The following is a 24,185-nucleotide window of genomic DNA, read 5'->3' as shown; positions in this document are numbered from 1 at the left end:
CAAAACCAGAATTTTCGTGTGACTGTTATGATAACAGTGTTATCTTATCCACGTAGATTTTCGTCTTTAACAACCCTGGGAAGAATATTGCTCAAAATATTGTATTTTGACAAAGTACATTTTTTACCCACCTCTGGTAATATGCAAATGTTTGCCATATGAAATATTTAGATATGTATTTGCAAAATGACCTTAACCACAAGTTTGATAAGATTACAATGGGAATAACGCACACAGCGAGGCGGATAAGCATGACAAATCAATCCTCGTTAAATCATTACATGTTTTCAGATAAGATTGTGATGCTATAGATCGGAACGGATACTGCTGGCGTAGCATTATCAATGACAAGTCGTTGCATTTTTTGTAATTAGTTATGTCATTACTAGATTTATTCTTGTTCAAGGCCATCACTGCTAAAATATTCGTGCCATGAAAATGTCAAAACTTCAACTTTGTCAGAATGCTAGGTACTTATTTATGCAGGCGACCTTCGAAGTTGGAAACTTTCACTACTTTTGGATACATATGTACATACGTACAACTCGCACGGGTACTACCCGACTAAAGACCCGGGTAGTGATATGTACATAGTACCCGGTATGTAGTTACAGGATCCGAACTTTTCCGGGAGGGAGGACTAAATTTCTTAATATTTCTTGTATTTATCAAAGTGTTCGAGAATCGACAAAATTAATTCTCTAATGGTAAGTAGTTATTGTTAATTAGGTTATTGAATCATCAGTTGCACCATTTTTTATCAGTTGAGTGTCGTCATCAAACCACAACCTGGCCTTTTCTCTTGAGAAGGGTGACGAGGCGGAGTGGCAGAAATGCCGTCCTGCTTACCGTCCACCTGAGTGGGCTGAATGGAGGTGCTGGGTTCAAGTCCTAGTGCCTGCAGTGGGTTTTTCTCGTTTTTCCCCACTGCCAAGCTCAGGTACTCTTCTCCCTCCCTGGGTAATGGCCCATTCGTGGGGTCCAGTGGTTGTAATAAAGGTTTTTTTTTTTTTTTTTTTTTCTAAACGTCACAGCTCATACAAATATCTCTCTCTGCGTGAAACAATTAGGGCAAATATCTTGCCAATATCCGAACAACAGTGGCCGCGGAAGGCGTGGGGACATGGGGGGACATTAACATTGAAGGATGGGGGAGGGAGGGTTTATATAAGATGGGGAGATGATGGCGACATCGAATAACCGGGGGGACATATTGCCCCTCCGTCCACACACTTCCGCGGCCACTGTGACGGTGTTGATTTTATCGTAAACTAACGCCCACACGAGAAAAGAACACTCATACATTCTCAATTTTCTTTTATTGTGCTTCTTTCTCTGTTAACTGTTAACTGTTCTGAAGTTGAGTTTTCACGTTTCCTATCAAAATAAATAATGATGTTGGTTCAGGGACTGAAAACCAATCCAAGGATTCGAGTCAAGACCAAGTTTCCAATTTGTCTTCGTGAAGAGAGAGAAAAGAAACCTTGTTTAAAGGAGTCTATATAATGAATAAATGTATATGTTTTAAGTATTTTTGGCAATGTTACGATTCATTGGTTTTGTAGTGCAGTTACATATATAACATAGTGTGACATACACTTTCAAATATTTCAGGTCTGACTCTCTGAACGGTAATTAAGGATGTACGACACAATCTTACGAGCGGGCTTAACTCTTCTTCCATGCACGATGGTAAGTAAATAAATCTATTTTCTACTCATTTTATAACGCATTCCTTACACAATCCTTTATTAGCTGCTTTATGTTATCATTTTGTCCGTCCGTCCGTCTGTGGGTAACAATATTTCCAGAACAGTTCATTATAGTCAAATGTGGTTGTCACCATTTTTGACCCTCAGATAAGTTCTAAAATGGGGTCCCAGGCGTGCGGTGAAACACCAAATTGGACTTCAAGTTTCAAATGAGGTGTTGTTTTAAAGGGAATTTCACCACGAATTTTTGACCTCCGACCTGTCACCTATGGCGAGGTCAAAGGTCACAAATTAAAAAATGTTCATGTGGCGTTATGCTATTTTACATTTTACTGTACTGACGCTACTTTTTTATGCTCGTTTGACACGGTTTATTTACGCTCGTAGAGAAACGAGAATACAAATATTTGTCAAATACGTAACATCAAGTCGACCAAGACGGTTACCTTTATATTTTTTACAATGTGCTAAAAATAGTGTGTGTGTAATTGTATTGTGTAATTAATTTATGTACATACATCCGTGTCACAGGAAATTAATCTCTGCTATGTACTTATTTTAGATTGGGCTCATCCTGATCATCTCATTCCTCCTGTGTAATTGCGAATATATTGGGGAATGCATTTCCGAACGGTTCTGCACTTGGAAGAATCGAAGCAGGAAATCTCGGATCAAGTCCAAAAAACAAAGTGAGAAAAATGCGAATGTTTACTGTTCAAGGAGCTCATTAGTCATCGTCCAATCTCCGCATTTTTCATTTTCCTAACAATATTTCGAGTATAAATAATCTCCGCAATCAGTGACCGCGGAAGGGTGGGGGGCAGGGGAACAATGTCTCCACGGTTTTTCGATGTCCACATCATCTTCCCATCTTATATAAACCCTACCCTCCCCTATCCTACAATGTTAATGTCCCCACGGCTTCCGCGGCCACTGACTCAGTGCTCGAGTGAGACATTATCCATCCAGATCGACAAGCACTGGCTGCGGAAGGGTGTGGACAAAAGGGACAATGTCCCACGGTTATTCGATTTCCCCATCTTATATAAACCCCTCCTCTACAATGCTAGTGTCCCCAAGATGTCCTCACTGGTTCCGCGGCCACTGATCTCCGTAACACATTCCTGTTACAAATGTTACTAAAATTGTCCCTCAAAATATTTAGGTGATACGTCAAAAAAACGGCATACGTCTTCCTCACATGAGACGTTTAAGTCGTCCCCCTCCTCAAATTTTGTACGCCTCAACGAACCTGACATCCGAAGTGACGACCCGATGTCATATTCCTCATCAAACTCTGAATTGGCACAAAATCACGACGATAACGACCCTCCACCATCCTACGACGAGTGTATCCGTTCAAAAAGGAAAAAGTAAAAAAAAATCTACAAAAATTTACAGAAATTAAAGTATTATGCAAACAGGAACTTACAGAATTTATTTGTACAACATAATCAAAGTGCTGAAATAAATACGGTATTTATAAACTTGTTAGATAATTAAACAATGCCGATCGTTTGTTTCTTTGAGTCTGGAACTTCCTTATTTTTTGTCTTCCGAGCATTACAAACTTGGCTGACGAGAGTATTTTTTTGTCCGAAAAGAACAGACACTCGTTAAAGGTAACATTTTTTTGTACGTATTTGCATACATAAACTGTATCGAACCTGCTTTATAAACAGTGAACAGGCTTCAAATAAAATAAAAATATCTACACATACACAATGACTTTGTTACATAGTTAACCGTGCGTGGGTGAAGGAAGAGACCAGATAAGCCATGTGTTTGCCAGAAGAAGTTGGTTGTTGTTTGCAATTTTTTTCGCAAGCTTTCCTAATCTCACTTCGACATCAAATTAGCAAACTATGCATGCATGCATTCTAAGCCTTTTTGTGTTCCTTTTTACTTCCTTCTCCATGTATTTTACATTAGTGGCCGCGGAAGCTGTGGGGACATTAACATTGTAGGATGGGGGGAGGGAGGGGTTTATATAAGATTACCATGGGGGTCATTGTCCCTCTGTCCCCAACTCTTCCGCGGCCACTGTTTCACATATGTGGAGCTTTAACGAGATTAAACTTTCTTGCACGCAAGCTACACTTTTCATTCAAAATAGCTACCACCAGTGGCCGAAGGGTGTGGGCAGAGGGGCAATGTCCCCACGGTTGTTCGATGTCCCCATCATCTGCCCATATCATACAAACCCCTCCCTCCCCCATCCTACAATGACAATGTCCCCACGGCTTCCGCGGCCACTGGCTACCAAACATATTTATAATGCAAGAAGCAATTAATATGCATCATACTAAAACTCAATTCTCTGCATGCATATATTAAAAAGGAACAAAAAGAACAAAAACCCTCGAGAAATGTGGGTGTGTCGAATAGCATTTCGTCAGTAAATGAATAGCATACGCATGTCGAACCATGAATAATGAACGGCTCCCATTTTCTCCAGTGAAGCTTACCAATTCGCCTTTTAGCCAGCCAACCAACCATAACTCGCTCGCTCAATAAACATTCCACATATGCATGTACAGTGTCGGACAGATGTCTACGTCCACATAGTCGCGTCAATTTCATTTTCAAATTGTCACTGAACTACTGAACCAATTTTCATCATTGATATATCAAATTCTCAGAAATTTAACGTAATTTCATAAAACATATGAGTTATTTCTGAAAATTCTGGGAAAACTGAGAATCATAGTGCAGAGCGAGAGAGGATGAAATTTGAGCGGACAAAAGTCTACGTCCACTTCACTTTAATTGTCAACAACAAAAATCTCTCCAATTTATAAAATCAGGTAACTTAATAAATCTATCAATAACATATGCCGCATTAATTTTTAAATAATTTTCTTCCAGAAAAATATGATGGCGTCGACACACAAGGAAATTCCTATCGCTATTCGAGATCTTGTCATTCAGGACTGGAAGGGTGGACAAAAAGGGGGCTGTCGCAGAGACAAATATGGACCAAGTATAAATTAGCAAGGACAACCATCCAGACAATCATTAAGAACTTTAAAGCTAATGGTTCAGTCCAAAACAAGGTCAGAAGTGGTCGAAAACCCATTTTGGCTCACCGAGAAGTACGCCACGTGCTCAACAAAGTCAACGTTACACCCTCACTTAGTGCTCCAAAGCTATCTACCGAGATCAAGGAGATGTTCGACAAACAAGTTAGTCCTAGGACCATCCAAAGAACACTGAACAAGGGAAATTTGAAATCCCACAGAGCAGTCCGGAAGCCTCTTATTGTACCGAGGAATGCAACCAAACGAGTGAAGTTTGCCAGAGACCACATTTCCAAGCCACAAACATTCTGGGACATATTTTATGGACTGACGAGTCAAAGTTCAATGTCTTTGGGTCAGATGGGCGTCGTAGAGTGTGGAGGTATCCAAAAGAAGCTTTGAATCCAAAAAATCTCAACCCCACAGTTAAGCACGGCGGCGGGTCGGTAATGGTGTGGGGATGCATGGCTTCAAGTGGGGCAGGAAAAATGGAATTTGTTGACGGAATTATGGACCAATACAGGTACCAGGGAATACTTGACCGTAATATCCAGGAATCTGTTCGAAAACTTGGACTTGGACGACGATTTGTCTTCCAACAAGACAACGATCCGAAACACTCTGCCACGTACACCATGGAATACTTCAAGAAAAAAAAATTTCGAAGCTAGAATGGCCTCCCCAATCTCCAGACTTGAATCCCATTGAGCATCTGTGGGACCACATTGAAAGAGAAATAAGAAAACAATCTTTTTCAGGAATTCAGGGCCTTAAATCCAGAATTCGTGAAGTTTGGGAAACCATTTCTGAAGATGTGACCAAGAATTTGGTAAACTCTATGACTCGACGCCTTGAAGCCGTCCTTAAAGCGAACGGAGGCCCAACCAAATATTAAAAATTAATTGTTATAACATTCCTTATAAATTACAGTTTTTTTTGTATGTTTTCTCTTACTGGACGTTGACTTTTGTCCATCCAATTGTTTTCATTTTGAATTAAAATACATCTCTGGCCTAAAATAAATTTTTTAGCGGAAAACTAATAATGTGCTATGAAATTACGTTAAATTTGTGAGAATTTGATATATCAATGATGAAAATTGGTTCAGTAGTTCAGTGACAATTTGAAAATGAAATTGGCGCGACTATGTGGACGTAGACATCTGTCCGACACTGTATAACATTAATTCGTAACGATATGTATGTAAAGAAGGATGATTTAGCAAATTCGGAATGGAGGTCGAACAGCGTATGCGGTCAGATTTTGGGCAAATTAGTGTCAATTGATTGCAAATTTAATTAGTATGAAATTTGGGAAAGACACGATCTCCAAATGGGCACGTTTGGCACCCGAAGAGGAGAAAATGCCGAGTAAAATTGGAAATTGGAAAATTTGTCGACTTTAAGGCGCGCTTTCTCCTCTTCGGATGCAAATATCTCAGCCAAACGGACCAATTAAGAGATCGTGTCTATTTCAAACCTGTTTACATTCATTCATTTGACCGATTATGATAATGAATGGAAATGTATTTCCTGTCATTTGAATGAACATGACATGAACATGAAGTATTCCTCATTTCATATGAATGACTGTGAATGAAAGGATTTTTCACTCTTTTCATTTTTCACGATATGCTTAATATATGTGAGAAATAAAAAATGAAGTCCGATGAAGTGAAATGAATTTGAACGAAAATGACTGAATGTGAATAAAAATCTTCAATCAGAAATCGGGATGACTGACTTTTGAATAAAAATTCATTTTTGAACAGGTATGAATTTCAAAGTTCTTATGAATCAAATTTCTGATTGATTGACACCAGTTTGCTAAATCGGAGAGCATACGCTGGAACATCTCCATCGTCAGTACATACAAGCCTTGTGTATTTATATACGTTACACTTTATGACTTTTCCCCTTTTACTTGGTCATAACCTCCTCCGGGTGGGTACTCGTAATTTGGTAAATACTCTATTTTACAGCGACCGAGTTTTTACATCTCCATCCATTTTGGGCAAAGTCATAAAATAAATTCGTGGATAACACTAAATTACTTTTCCGCACTCAAATTTCCACATATAAATAGCTTTTAGAGTATAATTCTCGGCCTGCTTTCTTTACAGGTCATCGTGATAAGGAGGCTGAGTACAATAAACCAGTTTCAGTGGGGAAAGTGGATCGTTGCGTCAACAAGAAAAAGAGGTAACGATGTATGCATGTAAAGTCGCAAACAGTGGCCGCGGAAGCTGTGGGGACATGTGGGAACATTAACACTGTAGGATAGGGGAGGGACGGGTATATATATAACATGTGCAGATGATGGGGATATTGTCCCTCTGTCTGCACCCTTCCGCGGCCACTGCACATAAGTAGCCCTTCATACTTCTAAAGACTTGATCTAATTATACACACTTGTAAAAATATATTTTTCTTCTGTCCCCACGCTTCCGCGGCCACTGGTCTTAAAAAGTGTGAAAGTCAATCATTTCTCGTTTGTTCATGGATTAGTATTCGCTGGGGAAATTGAGATTAAGAGTTAATCAAAGATACAAAACCTGTCCATTCCCCAGAGATTAATATTTCTAATCTTTATTATCTACCCTTCATTCCCGTGAGATTAGCAGAGTACGTATGGTTTAAAGATCTTCGTAAATATAATATTAACTCATTCCTCAAACCATCAGTAAATATAATTTAGTAGCAATCATTCATTTATACACGATGATAAATATGAGAATTTACGAGAATTGGTCCAGCCTAACCGCACCACACCTATGAAATGTTAATGATTAAACGGCCAAATTACTATCGTCAATATTCTGCTGGTATCTGACCCAATAAATAAAAGAAATAAATTTCACCTCCACTTTCCATCATTACGAAGTAATGACTTATACTAGATTTGATCTCTAATCATCATCAATTTTCCAATTTAATCCGTGACCCATTGCGGCCCACGTCCACATCCACGTCCACCCATCTAAAGGTTAAAACTGGATTTTCTCCAACCTACGTACGTACAGTGGCCGCGGAAGTTGTGCAATTTCCCCACGGTTGTTCGATGTCCCCATCATCTCTCCATCTTATACGTATAAACCCCTTCCTCCCCGATCCTACAGTGGTAATGTCCCCCGATGTCCCCACACCTTCCGCGGCCACTGATTTTCCATAGAAGAAGAGAAGGCCCAATTCCTAATCGTTTTAGCGGACTTGATGCTCTTCTGCTGCTGCCGGCAAGCTAATCGATGAACAACAGACATCCCAACAAAATACATGACTCGCAAACACTTTGCTTAGTCAATGTCTATTTCGTTTTTGTTGTACTACTTGCCTGCCTGCCTGCCTGCCTCCTTTGTCAGCAAAAAAAGAAGAAAGTAAAACCACCACGCCAACATGAAACCACCAAAAATCTACACTATCCATTAAGTAAATCTATAGCCGCATGCATACACTGTTAGAAATTAGTTAGGTATTGATTTCTCGGTAGTAAAGTTTTGCTACCGTTTGGTATTAAAATTATTTACACAAGTCCGAAAAGATTTGCTACCGAACTGGTAAAACTTTACTTTTCAGCCAATTTAATAGTCTCAATTCCTTGGAAATTTTTCTGAGAGGTTATTTGGTTTTATGAAATATCTGCCAGGAAACCTTTCAGATTTTTTTCAGACTATTAATATCGGCTGTAGCAGTAGTTAATAAATACACTAATTAATTTCAATTTGGTAGAGTCCTGCATACATGAATACCGCTTTGGTATTAGTTTAATACCGGATTTTTAAGAGTGTAACTTTCTCCTAAAAAAATACACAAGTCCAGTTTACATGCTTTCCAAGTAGACATTCGATCCGCAGATATTATCGAATTTCAATCTAACATCTTTTTGCGTGGCTTCTTGTCAGCCATGCCACGAAGTCATGACGAAGCCAAAAAACGCAATGAATTGATGGGAATTGAGCAAGAAAAATGATGGAAAAGGGCAATATTGAATTTCGATTCGTATCACATCACCACACGAGTAAATAAGTTCCATTCCACGGGTCGTTTGTAACTGATACTTCAATTAACCGTCGTCTTCTTATCACCTCTCGTTTCGTTTACTTTCTCCATTATGCACTTTCTCCGCTAAGCTAGCTTTCTCCCGTAACAAGCTATCTCATCTTACACGTATCATGTACACGCAGTCAGTGGCCGCGGAAGCTGTGGGGATATGTGGGGACATTAACATTGTAGGATGGGGGAGGGAGGGGTTTATATAACATGGACAGATAACCAGTGGTCGTGCGGACAATACCTGTTCAAAAATTCAGTTTTCATTCAAAAGTCAGTCATCCCAATTTCTGACTGAAGATTTTCATTCACATTCAGTCATTTTCGTTCAAATTCATTTCATTTCACTTCATCTGACTTCATTCCTTACTTCACTCCATGTATTAAGCATAGGATGAAAAATGAAATTAGTATGAAATCTTTCATTCATCTGAAATGACGGAATCCTTCAATCATTTTCACTCAAATCACAGAAAATTCATTTTCATTCACTATCACTCAGCATCATAATCACTCAAATGAATGAAAGTGAACAGGTATGATTGTAGGATAGGGTTCATATAAGATGGGAGATGATGCGGACATCGAACAACCGTGGGGACATTGCCCCTCTGTCCACACCCTTCCGCGGCCACTGCTCATGTACACAGCATCCTCATCCATCCATCGATATCCATACTTCTCCCAAATTCGCATGCAATTATCGCCAAACTCTGTTTAGTTTTCTGACATGCCATGCAACCCTATCCGGTATCTTCATACATCCAAAACCCTACCAGTAACCCGTCCTGGCAGGAAGAGGAGTACATACAAAGAATCTCAAAGTCAAGAATAATCCATTAGTCTCACATTAGACGTCCAACCGAGAACAAGACTTGATCCAAAATAAACCAGCAGCAGATTTGCAGAAGCTTGAGTCTCTAACCCAACACAAGGTTTTCCTATCCAACCCTACCCTACAAACTACCGAAAAACACGACACACTCCCGATTTCGGGCTTTTATCTGCATCCTTCTCTCCGCAATGTAGTTACTAGTAGCAAGTTCTATAACACTACTACCCTACAACATCTCGGATCAATATTTGGTGGCCTGGCGTCAAGCGGGAGTTTCATTTACTCGCTGGAGAAATCAAGGCAGTCAGTCAGTGAAAGTAAAGTACTAAAGTGCACTCGGTCGTGGTGTACAGTGGTGTGTCGGACGTGGTGGAGGCGACTACAGAGTGGTGAAGGACAGGATATATAAGACGATAAATCCGTGGTTTTCTTACACCTTAAAAAATAGACTCGATCTGCTCAATCTTGTCCAGGAGAAAGTTGTCCCCGTTAATAAATCCGCATACATATTTAGACATATTCGTCTCCCAGAAATACATAAGTTTACCTCATTTATGTCGTTGTCACGTGACGTGTACATTTTTCCATTATCTGAAAAATGTTGCGACACGTCACTTTCTCCGGTAATAAAGCTGACATTATTAACGCCCAGCAGCGATCACTTTGTACAGTGACGACGACGCTCTTGTTACAAATACCGTGAGCAATTGGGTACATACATATGTAAAAATACACTGTTTAACATAATATTTCGAAAAAAAATGAGGTTGCCTTTCACTCAAACTTCTTCTTCTTTACTTTCATTTATAGTTAGTTAGATAATTTAATGTCCCACTCTGCCAGACAAGTGCTCATTTTCCTGTCAATTTTCATCATCCGAGTCAAGTTAAAAGACGGCATCGGTTCGAAAAGATGGCTCAGTCTCTCTTCTTCTCACTTTCGTACTGGTGCTCACACTCATGACAAGAAAGGATATTTGCATACGAGAGAAATAAAACTCAAATTGAGGAATAAATAATTCAGAATGATTTAAACCGGAAGTAAGAAAAGGTGGATCACCTAAATTCTACAGAAATCTCAGTCGTGGTTGTGCTGCTACATACATTTTTTTACGGCCTGGTCGCATAATTACAGACAGACAGACACATACACAAGACACACAAATTGAAGGGATTCTCTCATTTTTGCGTGGAATCCGATAATACTTAATAAGTAACTAAAACATATGAAATTCATTAATCTAATTACATAATTGAGACATATTTAAATATATAAATAAGTAAATAAGTACATAAAATAATTAAAAATGTTGGGATTACTAAAGAGCATGGATTGGGATAATGTTAAGAGTCCTATCCTATTCGTGAGTGGGATGCTGGTCGGTGTCATTTTGGTAAGATTTTGAGATTTTTTAGTAGTGACCGCGGAAGTTGTGTGGGTATCTGGGGACATTAACCTTGTAGGATAGGGGAGAGAGGGGTTTGTATAAGATGATGGGGACATCGAACAATCGTGGGGACATTGTCCCTCTGTCCGCACCCTTCCGCGGCCACTGGTTGGTCTTGAGACTTTGTTATTGGTATATGTTTAATGAGACATTTCTTTTCTCAAAATGTCAATGTAGGTGGCAATAATCTGGTATATCGTCCAAGTGAGGAAAGCTCATGAAAAAAGACAACTCGAGAAGGAAGAAGGTGAACAAGGTGAGCGTCTCATTTTTCCATTTTACGTGTTAAAAATCTGGTAGAGTCATGTATCTACCCCGTACTGGTACTGATCTGGTAATAACTTTCTACCCGATTGGTAGCAATTTGTGGTAAATTTACCACTTAATAAAATTTTTAATTTACAAAGTTCCAACTTAGAAATTCCAACCTACTTAATGAATCTCCAATTTATGAATTTCATGTCACGAAGTACCACCTCTTAAAAACTAATGCATTTTTAAATATCAGAGCTTATCAAAAACTCGAAATCCATTTTTAACATGATTTACCCTGAAAAATCAGTGCCTCAATTATGCTATTTCTCCTGTTTTTTGTTGTGATAAATTTTTCATCACTACTAAACGGTAATAAACCGTCGTAAACGCACATAAGGAAGTAGCTTCAGACTCATTTCACCCTAACCACTCCCACGACATCACGAAAACACTCAGTTTCACTTAATTTTATCTATAAATTCAATTTTTGTAAAAATTTCATTTTGCCCCGACCACACCCCCTGGGGCAGAGTGGGTGTGGCACGACTCGGTATCACTTAATTTCACTCTGTTTCATCTATAGATCAAATTACACTAAAAATCTCATTTTATCCCGACCACACCCCCTGGCGCCAAGGGGTGTGGTCCGATTGTCCCCAAAAGTTGATAGGATCCTCCCCCTGGGGTCCTATGTATAATGTCGAAAACCGATTTCGATTATCTCAATCCGTTCTCCCGTTATCCTGCTTACAGACAGACAGACAGACAGACTGACAGACGGACAAAGTCTTCGCATAAAGTAGCTGAAGCTACTTAATAATGTGCCTTACTACCCGCCCGGGTAGAGTTACATATGTACTCTGGTCAGTAATAATTTAATACCAGTTTTCCAAGAGAGTGCCCTTTACACACGGCGTATTTCGGATTACGTAATCCAATTTCATGCACTACAATTCATTACTAAATCAGGTTGCGCAAAATCAGATTACATTTAGGAACAAGATGTGACACTAGGGAGCACTTTGAACAGCTTACTTATTTGACTATTAATTTCCTCCCGTGTAGACGAAGGGGACAGCGAGGTTGACCCTGAAGGGGAGAATTATCCTTCCGCAATAATCGTCGCGGACGCCAAGGGGGATTATCTGCTCGAAGACAAATCGCAACTCGGGGGCATCATCGACTTCAAAAAGGTTCCTCGACGAGAAAGCGAGAGGCAAGCGGCCCGCAGAGAACTCGTCATTACCATGCTCATCGCCGAAAGTATGAGCAAATGAGACAAATTTTACCGGAGGGTTAAATCTGAAGGTACGTAGGAAGAAAAACACGGTTGAAATTTGAATCATGATATTTAGTCCTTTTTTGCATGAGATGAGATATCTACTGACAATGGAGGTCTCCCAGTGGATTCTCTCCAATTTTGAGCAACCTAGTGTCAATCGATCACAACTTTAATTAGTATGAAATTTGTAACAGACACGATCTCCCAATGGGCACGTTTGGTCGAGATATTTGCATCCGAAGAGGAGAAAGCGCGCTTTAAAGCTAACAAATGATCTACTTTCTCCTCTTGGGATGCAAATATCTCTGTCAAACGTGCCCGTTGGGAGGTTGTGTCTTTTGCAAATTTCACACTAATCTTTGCGATCGATTGAAATAATTTGCTCAAAATTGGGGAGCATACGCTGGGACATGTCCATTGTTAGTTAAAAAAATGATTATTTTTGTAAAAAGTTCAGTAGACACTAAATTATTGAAAATTTGTGTAAATTTATGACATGTATGAACTTTTCATATCTTTGAATTTTCAAACTGGCCAGTAACGACTTACACATCTTAAAGATCTCCAAATGTCCGCAAAATTGATATCAATAAAATGTATTTAAGACGTGTCCCATGTTATATAAGGTAGAACACGTCTTATCGATATCAATTTTTCGGACATTTGGACATCTTTAAGTCGTCACTGACCGAATGGGTTATCTTCGATTTAATGATTTTTGTTACCTTTCGTGCCACAGATCGTGCAAGAAAACGGGCCGATCGTGCCCGCCTACTACGGGACGAGTTCAACCGGCTGAGCCTTATCCATGACGTGTCCAACTATTATGGCCGAGTGCGGACCAAAGTTAAGAACAATCTGGGGAACCAGTTACAACCTTGTCTTGGGGGCATTTGCTCCGGCAGCCATCATCACCACAGCACCTACTTGGACGACACCTGCTCCAGCGCCCACCTCCACATTTGATGTGGACACGGATCAATAATAAAAATATGCAGAGTACAACTTCTTATCAGCAACGATGATAATTTTGATGTTCAACTATTCATGAAGACAACGCAATTGCAATACAGATTCGAATTATAGAGTAATCTTTATTATTATTATGAGTATTAAGAGAGTCAATTATTATTTGTCATTAAGGCAGGATTCGATGACACATCACTAAAAGTATCAAAATCAGCACATTTCTAATCATTTCTCGGATATGGGAATTTATTTTAAAATTCTGGACGATAAATTTGTAGTCAGTGAGTTGATTAATGGAATGGTGGTGAATTTTTTTTAGCCAGTTTTAAGTTTTTCTGAAAGATTCTTAACCTTGAGATCTCCTCCTTCAAAAAATGTCAAAATCTGGAGTGCATATTTTTAAAAAATTGGCAACGATCTGCTCGTCCAGAATTTTAAAATAAGTTCCCAGAACCGAGAAATGCTTAAAAATGTCCTGATTTTAGCGTTCGTCATCTCGTCCTACCTTGAACCGTCTCTCTCCTCGTCGTTACAAAGTATTCTTGAAATTACTAATTGTTAGTGAATACGTATGTATGTACATGTATGACCAAAAAATCGTTTTTAGTTTTAGCTAATTAGCATAAATTAGCATTATTATTGGCTAATCGCATTTTACTTTAATCAAGCGAGTTATTTATTTCACTCTTTCTTTAGTATTGTGATTGCTAAATAAGTATCAAAGTCAATTGCCATTATATATTCACGTCGCAGGAAGTATATCGTCACCAACGCCGTCGCCATGAAATATCGCCACCAAAACCAACGCCATAAATGATATCGTCGCCACGCCAAGACCAGAAATCAAGAGAATTGCTGTCACCAAACCACCACCGCTGCCTGTTTTCTTCACGAATCTTCATCTTCACCACCACCACAACCACTTCAAGAAAAGTAAAAATAATAAAATCACCGATCACCGAAATGCCAGCTACTAACAAAAATCATCAGTATGAAAAATATCGTCGTCGACCCCCAATGCCTAGACCTCTTCGATCGTACATATGCAAGTAATAACTAAAAAGCTAAATAAGTATGTAACTGTCCATTTTCAGAATTTAGTAATGTTTTCAACTCACAAGGGAAGTCGGTCGGTGGATGCTCTCCGATTTTGGGAAAATTCGTGTGAATCGATGACAAATTTAGTTAGTATGAAATTTACGAAAGACACGATCTCTCAATAGGCACGTTTGGCAGAGATATTTGCAGAATCCGAAGAGGAGAAAACGGGCAGTAAATTTGGAAAGTGTAAAATTTGTGAAATTTAAGGTGCGTTTTCTCCTCTTCAGATGCAAATATCTCTGCCAAACGTGCCCATTGAGAGATCGTGTCTTTCGCAAATTTCATACTAATCAAATTTGCCATCGATTAACACTAGTTTGCCCAAAATCTGAGCGCATCCCCTGACAGACCTCCCTTGTGAGCCATATCGCCGCAGTTATTCATATTATGCAGGTTGGTATTAATAGGAGTAGTGCTATTGTAACATGATTCATGTAATGATGTATGATGCGCCTTCAATTCCTTAAAATTTTCAATTTTTTCTAAATTCTCAAATTATTACGTAGAGAAACAAAAAAAGAACAGTGAGATAATTCCGAATCCTTGATTCTCATAATAACTTTTGAATAGTTGATTTTTTAAAATTTTAAAATTTCAAAAATTTAAATACAAAGACAAATTACTTTCTTTCCTATGATTACACTTGAAACCTACACCGCATTGTGAAAAACACCTTCCCTGGATTTTGGTGATCTGAGAATTTGTTCCTGTTTAATAATCCATGCTTTTCAACCCTTCGGTAATTTGATCTCATCTCCTCCGCCACCTTATTATCTGCTCATTATTAAATGTAAATATGTAGTTATATGGTGATGATTATGTATAGCTTTTTGAGAATTTTGCAAATTTACGCGTCACAGCAAATTCGCACACTGCAATTTTTATGCATTACGGCTTTGACTTTTTTGAGCGAAATGTGTCCTAGTTTTACTTGCTGCTCGATTGTATATACAGAGGGTGTTGCATTGTTGTGTGAACAATAGAACTTGATAGCAATAAGACACTACTTTATTATATGGAAAATGTTGCAATTTTAGAGTAGTATAAAGGTTAAGTGGGTATACTATTTATCAGTGGCGGCAGAAGTTAGGGGGACATGTGGGGACATTAATAACATTGTAGGATAGGGGAGGGACGGGGCTTATTAACATGGGGAGGATAGGATTTTTATGAAGTTTTTGAGGAAAAATGTCCCCCTGTCCCCACGCTTCCGCGGCCACTGCTATTTTACAATATTTTGGTGGGGTTAGCACAAAACTATCGTCCCAGATTGTTCGTGCTACTTATACAATTGAAAAGTGAGATTTAAGCGCACTATATAAAAAATAATTAGAAGCTATAAATTAGACTTAATTGTTAAGCATTTTGTCAACTACCTCTATTTTACGAAACCATTTCAATCTGTACAAAGCGTTGTTGTTGTTGTTCTTGTTATTAGAAGAAACAGAGAATTTAAACATTTTTCTTTTCCGAAAAATGTTTATAAATAATTTACATAATTCCAGTCTTATGAAAATGGGAGAACTGGATTCTTGCCATGAAATTTGTCATTATCTTGATCACTGCGGAATTTTGTGAAGATTTTACTCAATCTTTACACTCTGAAATTCACACGTGACATGCTTTGTGAAATGTCACGCTTCTCTAAAATACTGCTGTTCTGTACCTTCTCGTTCCCAAAATTAATTACCTTATTTAGATTATTTTAGAAGATTAGATCAACTACAAGCTACATACATAAACGATCCATATCCATTCATTGTACCACACAGAAAAAAAGAGAGAATTATGTATTATTATCTACAAAAAATGAATGACCAATATTAATTTTGTGTAGTTAGTTAGTTAGTTAACCACAACCATATTCTAGTGCTCGAGTTAAAATTCTTAATATATAAACAGTGGCCGCGGAAGCCGTGGGGACATCGGGGGACATTGCCATTGTAGGATGATAGGGGAGGAAGGCGTTTATATAAGATCAACTAACCATGAGGACATTGTCCCTTCGTCCCCACCCTTCCGCCGTCACTGTACTTAAATAACCCTTCATATTTCTAAAGACTTGATCTAATTATACATACATCCTTGTGAAAATATATTTTAAAAACAATAACACACCAAAACTAGCCTTGTAACTAACTCAGTAGATATTTAGCAAAAAAATACTTTAATTCGATCGATTCGATAGTTAAATACATATTCGCTAATAGGTCAAACTAACTGTATTTAAATGGATACGAGATCCAGTCAATGATAACAACAACGATTCTACATAATTAGAATAGTTCAATGCATAATAATAACCAATTATGTTTTTTTGGGCAATTTAAATATGTTCATTGTCAACCTTACGGTTTTGTATTTTATAATTTGACTCTTTTCTAACTAAAAAAAGGGTCTAATTTTAATGCACAAACCATAATTATATATATGTCGTTTAATTTTAATTACCTTACCCTACTGAAATTTACGTAAACTATGAATTTCCTGTATTCTTATTATGGTTTTGTTCACATTTATTACTGGAGATTATACCTACTTGCAAATGTTCATGTGATACGTATTTTTCTATGTTTGTCAATCTTGTCTTGATAAGTTTCATTCGTGTTATTTGCCTTATTTTAGTAGATAAGCGTTAGAATACCCAGCAAGCACTAAATTAAATACATATGTATGTACCTCCGTACCTGATCCATTTATGTGAAATTATTACGATAAGTATGCTTGTTTCCTTCTTCGCGAGTTGCTATTTCGATTCGAAAATTAGCTCATGTTCAGCAATAAAAGAAAAATATTGTTGTTGAATTCGTTGAATTCTAAGGAAAGGAATTTATAACGAAAGAAATTCATGTATGGTGAAAAACAATTACGAAATTAAATGTTTCCTCTTGTCCAAATTTTTTCAGTTTGTACGCATTTTTGATTACAGCATCTAGATCATTCAACTTTCATGTATTGTATTTATTCTCTTAAGAAATTGGTATTAAGTCATTAATGCCAAGAGTACCTACGGCTTGGTAATAACGAGCATTTGGTAATGTTCTGGTAATGAAAAATTTACCACTCATTGTCAGAAACAAACTAACCACACAGGAGACTACTACCAGCTCAATACCAGTATATACGGTACATTCATAGGCAACTGGTATTGAATCATTACCGGACGGAGTATATGACTCGGTAATATCGAGTATTACCGTGTAGTAATGTGGTGGTAATGTAGGCAGACATGTACGAGTACATGTTTCGTTTTTCATACAAAATATGTACCTCTGGTTGGTCGGGTTAGGTTCACAATTCCAATTATGAGAAAAGTGATGAATGTAAAAAGATACATACATACAGTGTCGGACAGATCTCTACGTCCACATAGTCGCGTCAATTTCATTTTCAAATTGTCACTGAACTACTGAACCAATTTTCATCATTGATATATCTAATTCTCACAAATTTAACGTAATTTCATAAAACATATGAGTTATTTCTGAAAATTCTGGGAAAACTGAGAATCATAGTGCAGAGCGAGAGAGGATGAAATTTGAGCGGACAAAAGTCTACGTCCACTTCACTTTAATTGTCAACAACAAAAATCTCTCCAATTTATAAAATCAGGTAACTTAATAAATCTATCAATAACATATGCCGCATTAATTTTTAAATAATTTTCTTCCAGAAAAATATGATGGCGTCGACACGCAAGGAAATTCCTATCGCTATTCGAGATCTTGTCATTCAGGACTGGAAGGGTGGACAAAAAGGGGGGCCGTCGCAGAGACAAATAGGGACCAAGTATAAATTAGCAAGGACAACCATCCAGACAATCATTAAGAACTTTAGAGCTAATGGTTCAGTCCAAAACAAGGTCAGAAGTGGTCGAAAACCGATTTTGGCTCACCGAGAAGTACGCCACGTGCTCAACAAAGTCAACGTTACACCCTCACTTAGTGCTCCAAAGCTATCTACCGAGATCAAGGAGATGTTCGACAAACAAGTTAGTCCTAGGACCATCCAAAGAACACTGAACAAGGGAAATTTGAAATCCCACAGAGCAGTCCGGAAGCCTCTTATTGTACCGAGGAATGCAACCAAACGAGTGAAGTTTGCCAGAGACCACATTTCCAAGCCACAAACATTCTGGGACAGTATTTTATGGACTGACGAGTCAAAGTTCAATGTCTTTGGGTCAGATGGGCGTCGTAGAGTGTGGAGATATCCAAAAGAAGCATTGAATCCAAAAAATCTCAACCCCACAGTTAAGCACGGCGGCGGGTCGGTAATGGTGTGGGGATGCATGGCTTCAAGTGGGGCAGGAAAAATGGAATTTGTTGACGGAATTATGGACCAATACAAGTACCAGGGAATACTTGACCGTAATATCCAGGAATCTGTTCGAAAACTTGGACTTGGACGACGATTTGTCTTCCAACAACCAACGATCCGAAACACTCTGCCAAGTCCACCATGGAATACTTCAAGAAAAAAAAATTTCGAAGCTAGAATGGCTTCCCCAATCTCCAGACTTGAATCCCATTGAGCATCTGTGGGACCACATTGAAAGAGAAATAAGAAAACAATCTTTTTCAGGAATTCCGGGCCTAAAATCCAGAATTCTTGAAGTTTGGGAAACCATTTCTGAAGTGTGACCAAGAATTTGGTAAACTCTATGACTCGACGCCTTGAATCCGTCCTTAAAGCGAACGGAGGCCCAACCAAATATTAAAAATTAATTGTTATAACATTCCTTATAAATTACAGTTTTTTTGTATGTTTTCTCTGACTGGACGTTGACTTTTGTCCATCCAATTGTTTTCATTTTGAATTAAAATACATCTCTGGCCTAAAATACATTTTTTAGCGGAAAACTAATAATGTGCTATGAAATTACGTTAAATTTGTGAGAATTTGATATATCAATGATGAAAATTGGTTCAGTAGTTCAGTGACAATTTGAAAATGAAATTGACGCGACTATGTGGACGTAGACATCTGTCCGACACTGTATCTGTGTAAAAAAGATCAAGGGTATATGTAAATATGAATGTATGGTACTCTTCACAAATGGTGGTTTCATCTTACTCTGTGGGACGAGGAATACTAGTTTTTGTCAAAAAATTATGTGCACTGGGTCGAGCCCAGATCAAAGCTAACTGCAGAAAATGTGCAGGTAGAAAAGAGTTGCTTTCTCCTTTTGAGAAAATAAAGTATTTGTCCTCTATTACAATCCTATGTTCATGTTGTATCCTCCAGTGGCCGCGGAAGGGTGGGGACACAGGGACACTGTCCCACGGTCATTCGATGTCCCCATCATCGCTCTATGTTATATAAATTCCTCCCTCCCCTCTCCTACAATGTTAATGTCCCCACGGCTTCCGCGGCCACTGTCTTCAATCCTACATGTATCCCCTTTAAAAAGTGGGATTGACGTAAAATTGTGTGTATTGGATCGTTAAAAAGCCTCCCATCTATACAGACGTGATCGAAATCGTCAATTTGAAATCATGTAATTTCACTACTATAGTAAATCCATGTGCTACAAATCTGGCCATACGCACTGCATTCTGTCTTCATCTGGTCGTCAGTGGCCGCGGAAGAGGTAGGGACATGTGAGAAAATTAACATTGTAGGATAAGGGAGTGAGGGGTCTATATAACGTCAGAAGACGAAGGGGATATCAAATAACCCTGGGGACATTGTCCCTCCGTCCCCACCCTTCCGCGGCCACTGGTCCACGTGACAATAGAAATTTCTTCCACAAATGTTCACCCCACGTTCTTCTCGGATTTCTTCTACATCTCGACATTTGATACTTTCTCCTCGCGAAATTTGGAATGCTTTCTCCCAGAAGGAAGATCAGGCCTGGTGGAAGGAAAGATTTGCTAAAATCACGCAGTAAACAAGCAACAAGGGGACTCGCATCCTCTTCAATTCACGGATTTAAGTCCACTTCTGCTCCTGCTCCACTTTCACTTCCTTTCAATTCAATTCAATAAATATATCGACTCCAAGTCTGGACTGGATTAGAGTACTTTCTCGCACTAATAATAATTCTTCCATTGTCGAATTTCGGTGAAAACTCGATTTTATTGTAGAATTGGTCTACTTTCTTTCCTGGTACAGTTGAGATTTCAGGCTCAAGTCCAAGTCCACAAGCATCAGTGTCCGCGGAAGCGTGTGTGGAAACACAGAGGGACAATGTCCCCACTGTTGTTCGATGCCCCCATCATCTGCCCATCTTATATAAACCTGCCTCCCCCATCCTACAATGTTAATGTCCCCATCCACGGCTTCCGCGGCCACTGACCACCAGTAACGGTTGGGTGGGATGGGGGAGACTTTCACGATTGGTGATGAGGAAATATTTGCCATACGATATTTCCCATGTTATGCAATGAAATGTGTGCATTCAAGTGAAAGCAGGCTTTCTTTCTCTGTTTGGTGGAATTCCGTTATTGCTCTATTATTCTGTACCAGTGGCCGCGGAAGGGTGTGAACAGAGGGACAATGTCCCCACGGTTAATCTGTGCCCGCATCATCTCCCTATCTTATAAAAACCCCCTCCCTCCCCTACTATCCTACAATGTTAATGTCCCCAACGCTTCCGCGGCCACTGTTCCATACACCCATCATATCAATGTATGTATGGTGAAACATGACATTTCTCCCAAGGTACATCCATTCATGTGTATTTGTTCCTACACTCTAAGAAATTTTATCACCAGCGCGGTGGTCATATGTGACTCTACCGGCAGGTGGCAGAAGACCACCGGAGGGTGGATGCCCATCACCAGCTTAGTGATGATCAATCACCGTGCGGTGGTGCAGTTGTCACCGTTCGGTGGTTGCAGCTGTCACCATTCCGGTAGAGTCACATATGACCACCGCGCGGTGATAGTTATCACCAGGTTTCTTAGAGTGTACATATATCGACTACAAAGAAAAGGAAGTATCTGCTCGATTTCACATTTCCGTTATCTCATAAACCACATGACCACATCACATCAAAATGTATTCTGTTTATAGCTAAACACGTAATACTGCATTCCAATCCGATGAATAAATTGGTGACGACAAATGTCAGCTCATTATTCGATATCTATAACACTCATCCTCCAAATATATACCTAAATAAATGTCAAACATTAAATTACTCCCAAAATTCCCTGCTACATATTAATTTCGTCAATACGAATATAACTCGCGCAAATTTATTTAGTGACGTCCGACTCAAATAACTAATTAAATCAGAGATACTCATCATCCCACGTGAATCAAATTAAATAGTTAGCAAGTTTGGAATTTAATTGAGTTTGTCGCAGCAGCAGCCATGCAATTGCAGGCAATTATAAGACTTGTTTGTGAAGTATAAATAAATAGGTGGTGAAAATGGAGAAACATTTTACGTAAGTGTCAGTGGCCGCGGAAGCTGTGGGGACATTAAAATTTTACGATAGGGGAGGGAGGGGTTTATATAAGATGGGGAGATGATGCGGACATCGAACAACCGTGGGGACATTGTCACACCATTCCGCGGCCACTGTAGGTGTTACATACGTGTTAGTGAGGGGGTGTCCTCTATAAAGTGAAAAAAGGTGTCGTGCTAGTTAAAAAAATCAAAGAAATATTAATGACGCATGCTTTTGATCAATCAGTGCAAAATTAATAACGTTCCAACTTGTTGCTAAAAGTTGAAGTTGTTCAAACTCGTCAAATTTCCAGGGTATGCACACACCTGTCGATGTACATGCTTATGTTCTAAAATATCCTAAATTTCCTGTGAAGACACAGTGGCCGCGGAAGGGTGTGGACAATGTCCCCACGGTTGTTCGATGTCCGCATCATCTCCCCATCTTATATAAACCCGTCCCTCCCCTATCCTACAATGTTAGTGTCCCCACAGCTTCTGCGGCCACTGTACGTGTGCACACCTGCCGAACTACGTGAAGCTTATGTTCCTCCTTGTTTTTCCCAATTAATTTGGAAGCCAGGGCAGAAAATTGTTCTAGAATCGTTTCGTGAAATCAGAGTTCTGGGAATGTTACACGTGTCGATTTATAAATTAAGCCCAAAATCTGACGGGTTTTAGAGCAAATGTATTCTAGGAAATTTCGATGAATTGTTCCCGTCTAATTCTCCACAGTTTGGAATTAATGGCATCATTTCGTGTATTTCTCTTTCTCGTGGTGGCTTTAATTACGTGAAAACCAAAGCTGACATATAAGCTCACTTTATCCCACACACATTTCCAGGAGATTGGTCTACTTAAAAAGTAATAATGAGACAGGGCTATTGGCGAGTGAAAACAACTTCTTGATTGGAAAATGCGGAGAGGCTATTTATTTCCACCCGGCCAATATTATCTTATCCTAGTAACTAACCAGTCGTACATATTTAGTACGGCTCACTCACAAGGGAGGTCTGTCAGCGGATGCTCTCAGATTTTGGGAAAACTAGTGTCAATCGACAGCAAATTTAATTATTATGAAATTTGGGAAAGACACGATCACCCAATTGGCACATTTGGCAGAGATATTTGCATCCTAAGAGGAGAAAGCGCGCAGTAATTTTGAAAGTGTACAATTTGGCGACTTTACTGCTCGTTTTCTCCTCTTCGGATGCAAATATCTCTGCCAAACGTGCCCATTGGGAGATCGTGTCTTTTGCCAATTTCATCTTAATTACAATTTTAACAGAGTGACACTAATTTACCAAAAATCGGAGATCATACGCTAAGATATCTCCATTATCAGTTCCAATTCTCATGTCTGAGCGAGAGATCTGCACCTCTAGAAGACAAAACGTACAGTAAATTTAGAATTTGCGAACTTTAAGACAAGTTTTCTCCTCTTCGGATGCAAATCTCTCTTTCAAACCTGAGCAGATCGTGTCTTTTGCAAATTCGATATTAACTAAATTTACGACCACTTGACACTAATTTGCAAAAATCGGACCGCATACGCTGAGAGAGTTCCCTTGTCAGGTTCTCTGTATAATTTGACGTCAATAATATCTGGCCGAATGCAGTTCTCCATCTCCTTCTTGGTAATAAATCAGCCTTTCTCCAAGGTGCCCAAATATGTATGACATATGGGGACAAATCTCCAGCCAGCTTTCACCACTTGAATGCCACCAACAGTTCAATTCAAAAGCCAGCATGGTCCATTATTGATTAACCTGAATATGTACGTCTTCAACGTCAACATGATCATCAATTCACGGGTGAAAGTTGAGTGAAAGTGAATACCATGTCGCACAGATGTGGACATTTCTCCGGAAAATGCATATGTATTTATCTGTGGGATAGCAGCTACTTCTTCTCCTCATCTGCCTAGTGCAGTGGCCGCGGAAGCCGTGGGGACATCGGGGGACATTAACATTGTAGGATAAGGGTGGGGTTTATGGAACATGGGAAAATGATGAAGACACTGAATACCCGTGGGGACATTGTCCCTCTGTCCCCACACACCTTTCCGCGGGCACTGGTCTCATCCTGCTGTTCATTTTATTCATCCGGCTGAAAT

General features: G+C 39.1%; 2 protein-coding genes across 5 annotated transcripts; both read left to right on the top strand.

Moving 5' to 3' along the window:
* The first annotated feature begins 473 nt into the window (after positions 1–473).
* LOC110844983 lies at positions 474–3,219 on the top strand. 2 transcript variants are annotated; one of them, XM_022091340.2, is made up of 4 exons: positions 474–707; positions 1,615–1,692; positions 2,275–2,401; positions 2,878–3,219. In XM_022091340.2, the coding sequence occupies exons 2-4, from the start codon at positions 1,642–1,644 to the stop codon at positions 3,087–3,089; spliced, it is 390 nt and encodes a 129-aa protein (XP_021947032.1). In that variant the 5' UTR covers positions 474–707; positions 1,615–1,641; the 3' UTR covers positions 3,090–3,219. The 2 variants fall into 2 exon arrangements, with proteins under 2 accessions (XP_021947032.1, XP_035704570.1); XM_035848677.1 differs by lacking the exon at positions 474–707 and adding an exon at positions 1,208–1,515.
* A 6,393-nt stretch (positions 3,220–9,612) lies between these two features.
* Positions 9,613–13,767, top strand: LOC118434571. Of its 3 annotated transcripts, none has more exons than XR_004834107.1 (5): positions 9,613–10,324; positions 10,424–11,006; positions 11,238–11,316; positions 12,381–12,623; positions 13,337–13,767. XR_004834107.1 is itself a non-coding variant. In XM_035848369.1 (4 exons), exons 1-3 carry the CDS (start codon positions 10,920–10,922, stop codon positions 12,590–12,592), a joined length of 378 nt encoding a protein of 125 aa, XP_035704262.1. In that variant the 5' UTR covers positions 9,617–10,919; the 3' UTR covers positions 12,593–12,623; positions 13,337–13,767. The 3 variants fall into 3 exon arrangements, 1 of the variants encoding a protein (XP_035704262.1); XR_004834108.1 differs by having other exon boundaries at positions 9,616–10,825; positions 10,938–11,006; XM_035848369.1 differs by having other exon boundaries at positions 9,617–11,006.
* The last annotated feature ends 10,418 nt before the right edge of the window (positions 13,768–24,185 follow it).

The sequence above is a fragment of the Folsomia candida genome, unplaced genomic scaffold, assembly GCF_002217175.1.
Source record: "Folsomia candida strain VU population unplaced genomic scaffold, ASM221717v1 Fcan01_Sc002, whole genome shotgun sequence".
Taxonomy (NCBI): Eukaryota; Metazoa; Arthropoda; class Collembola; order Entomobryomorpha; family Isotomidae; genus Folsomia; species Folsomia candida.
This window is presented reverse-complemented; position numbering and strand designations above follow the sequence as displayed.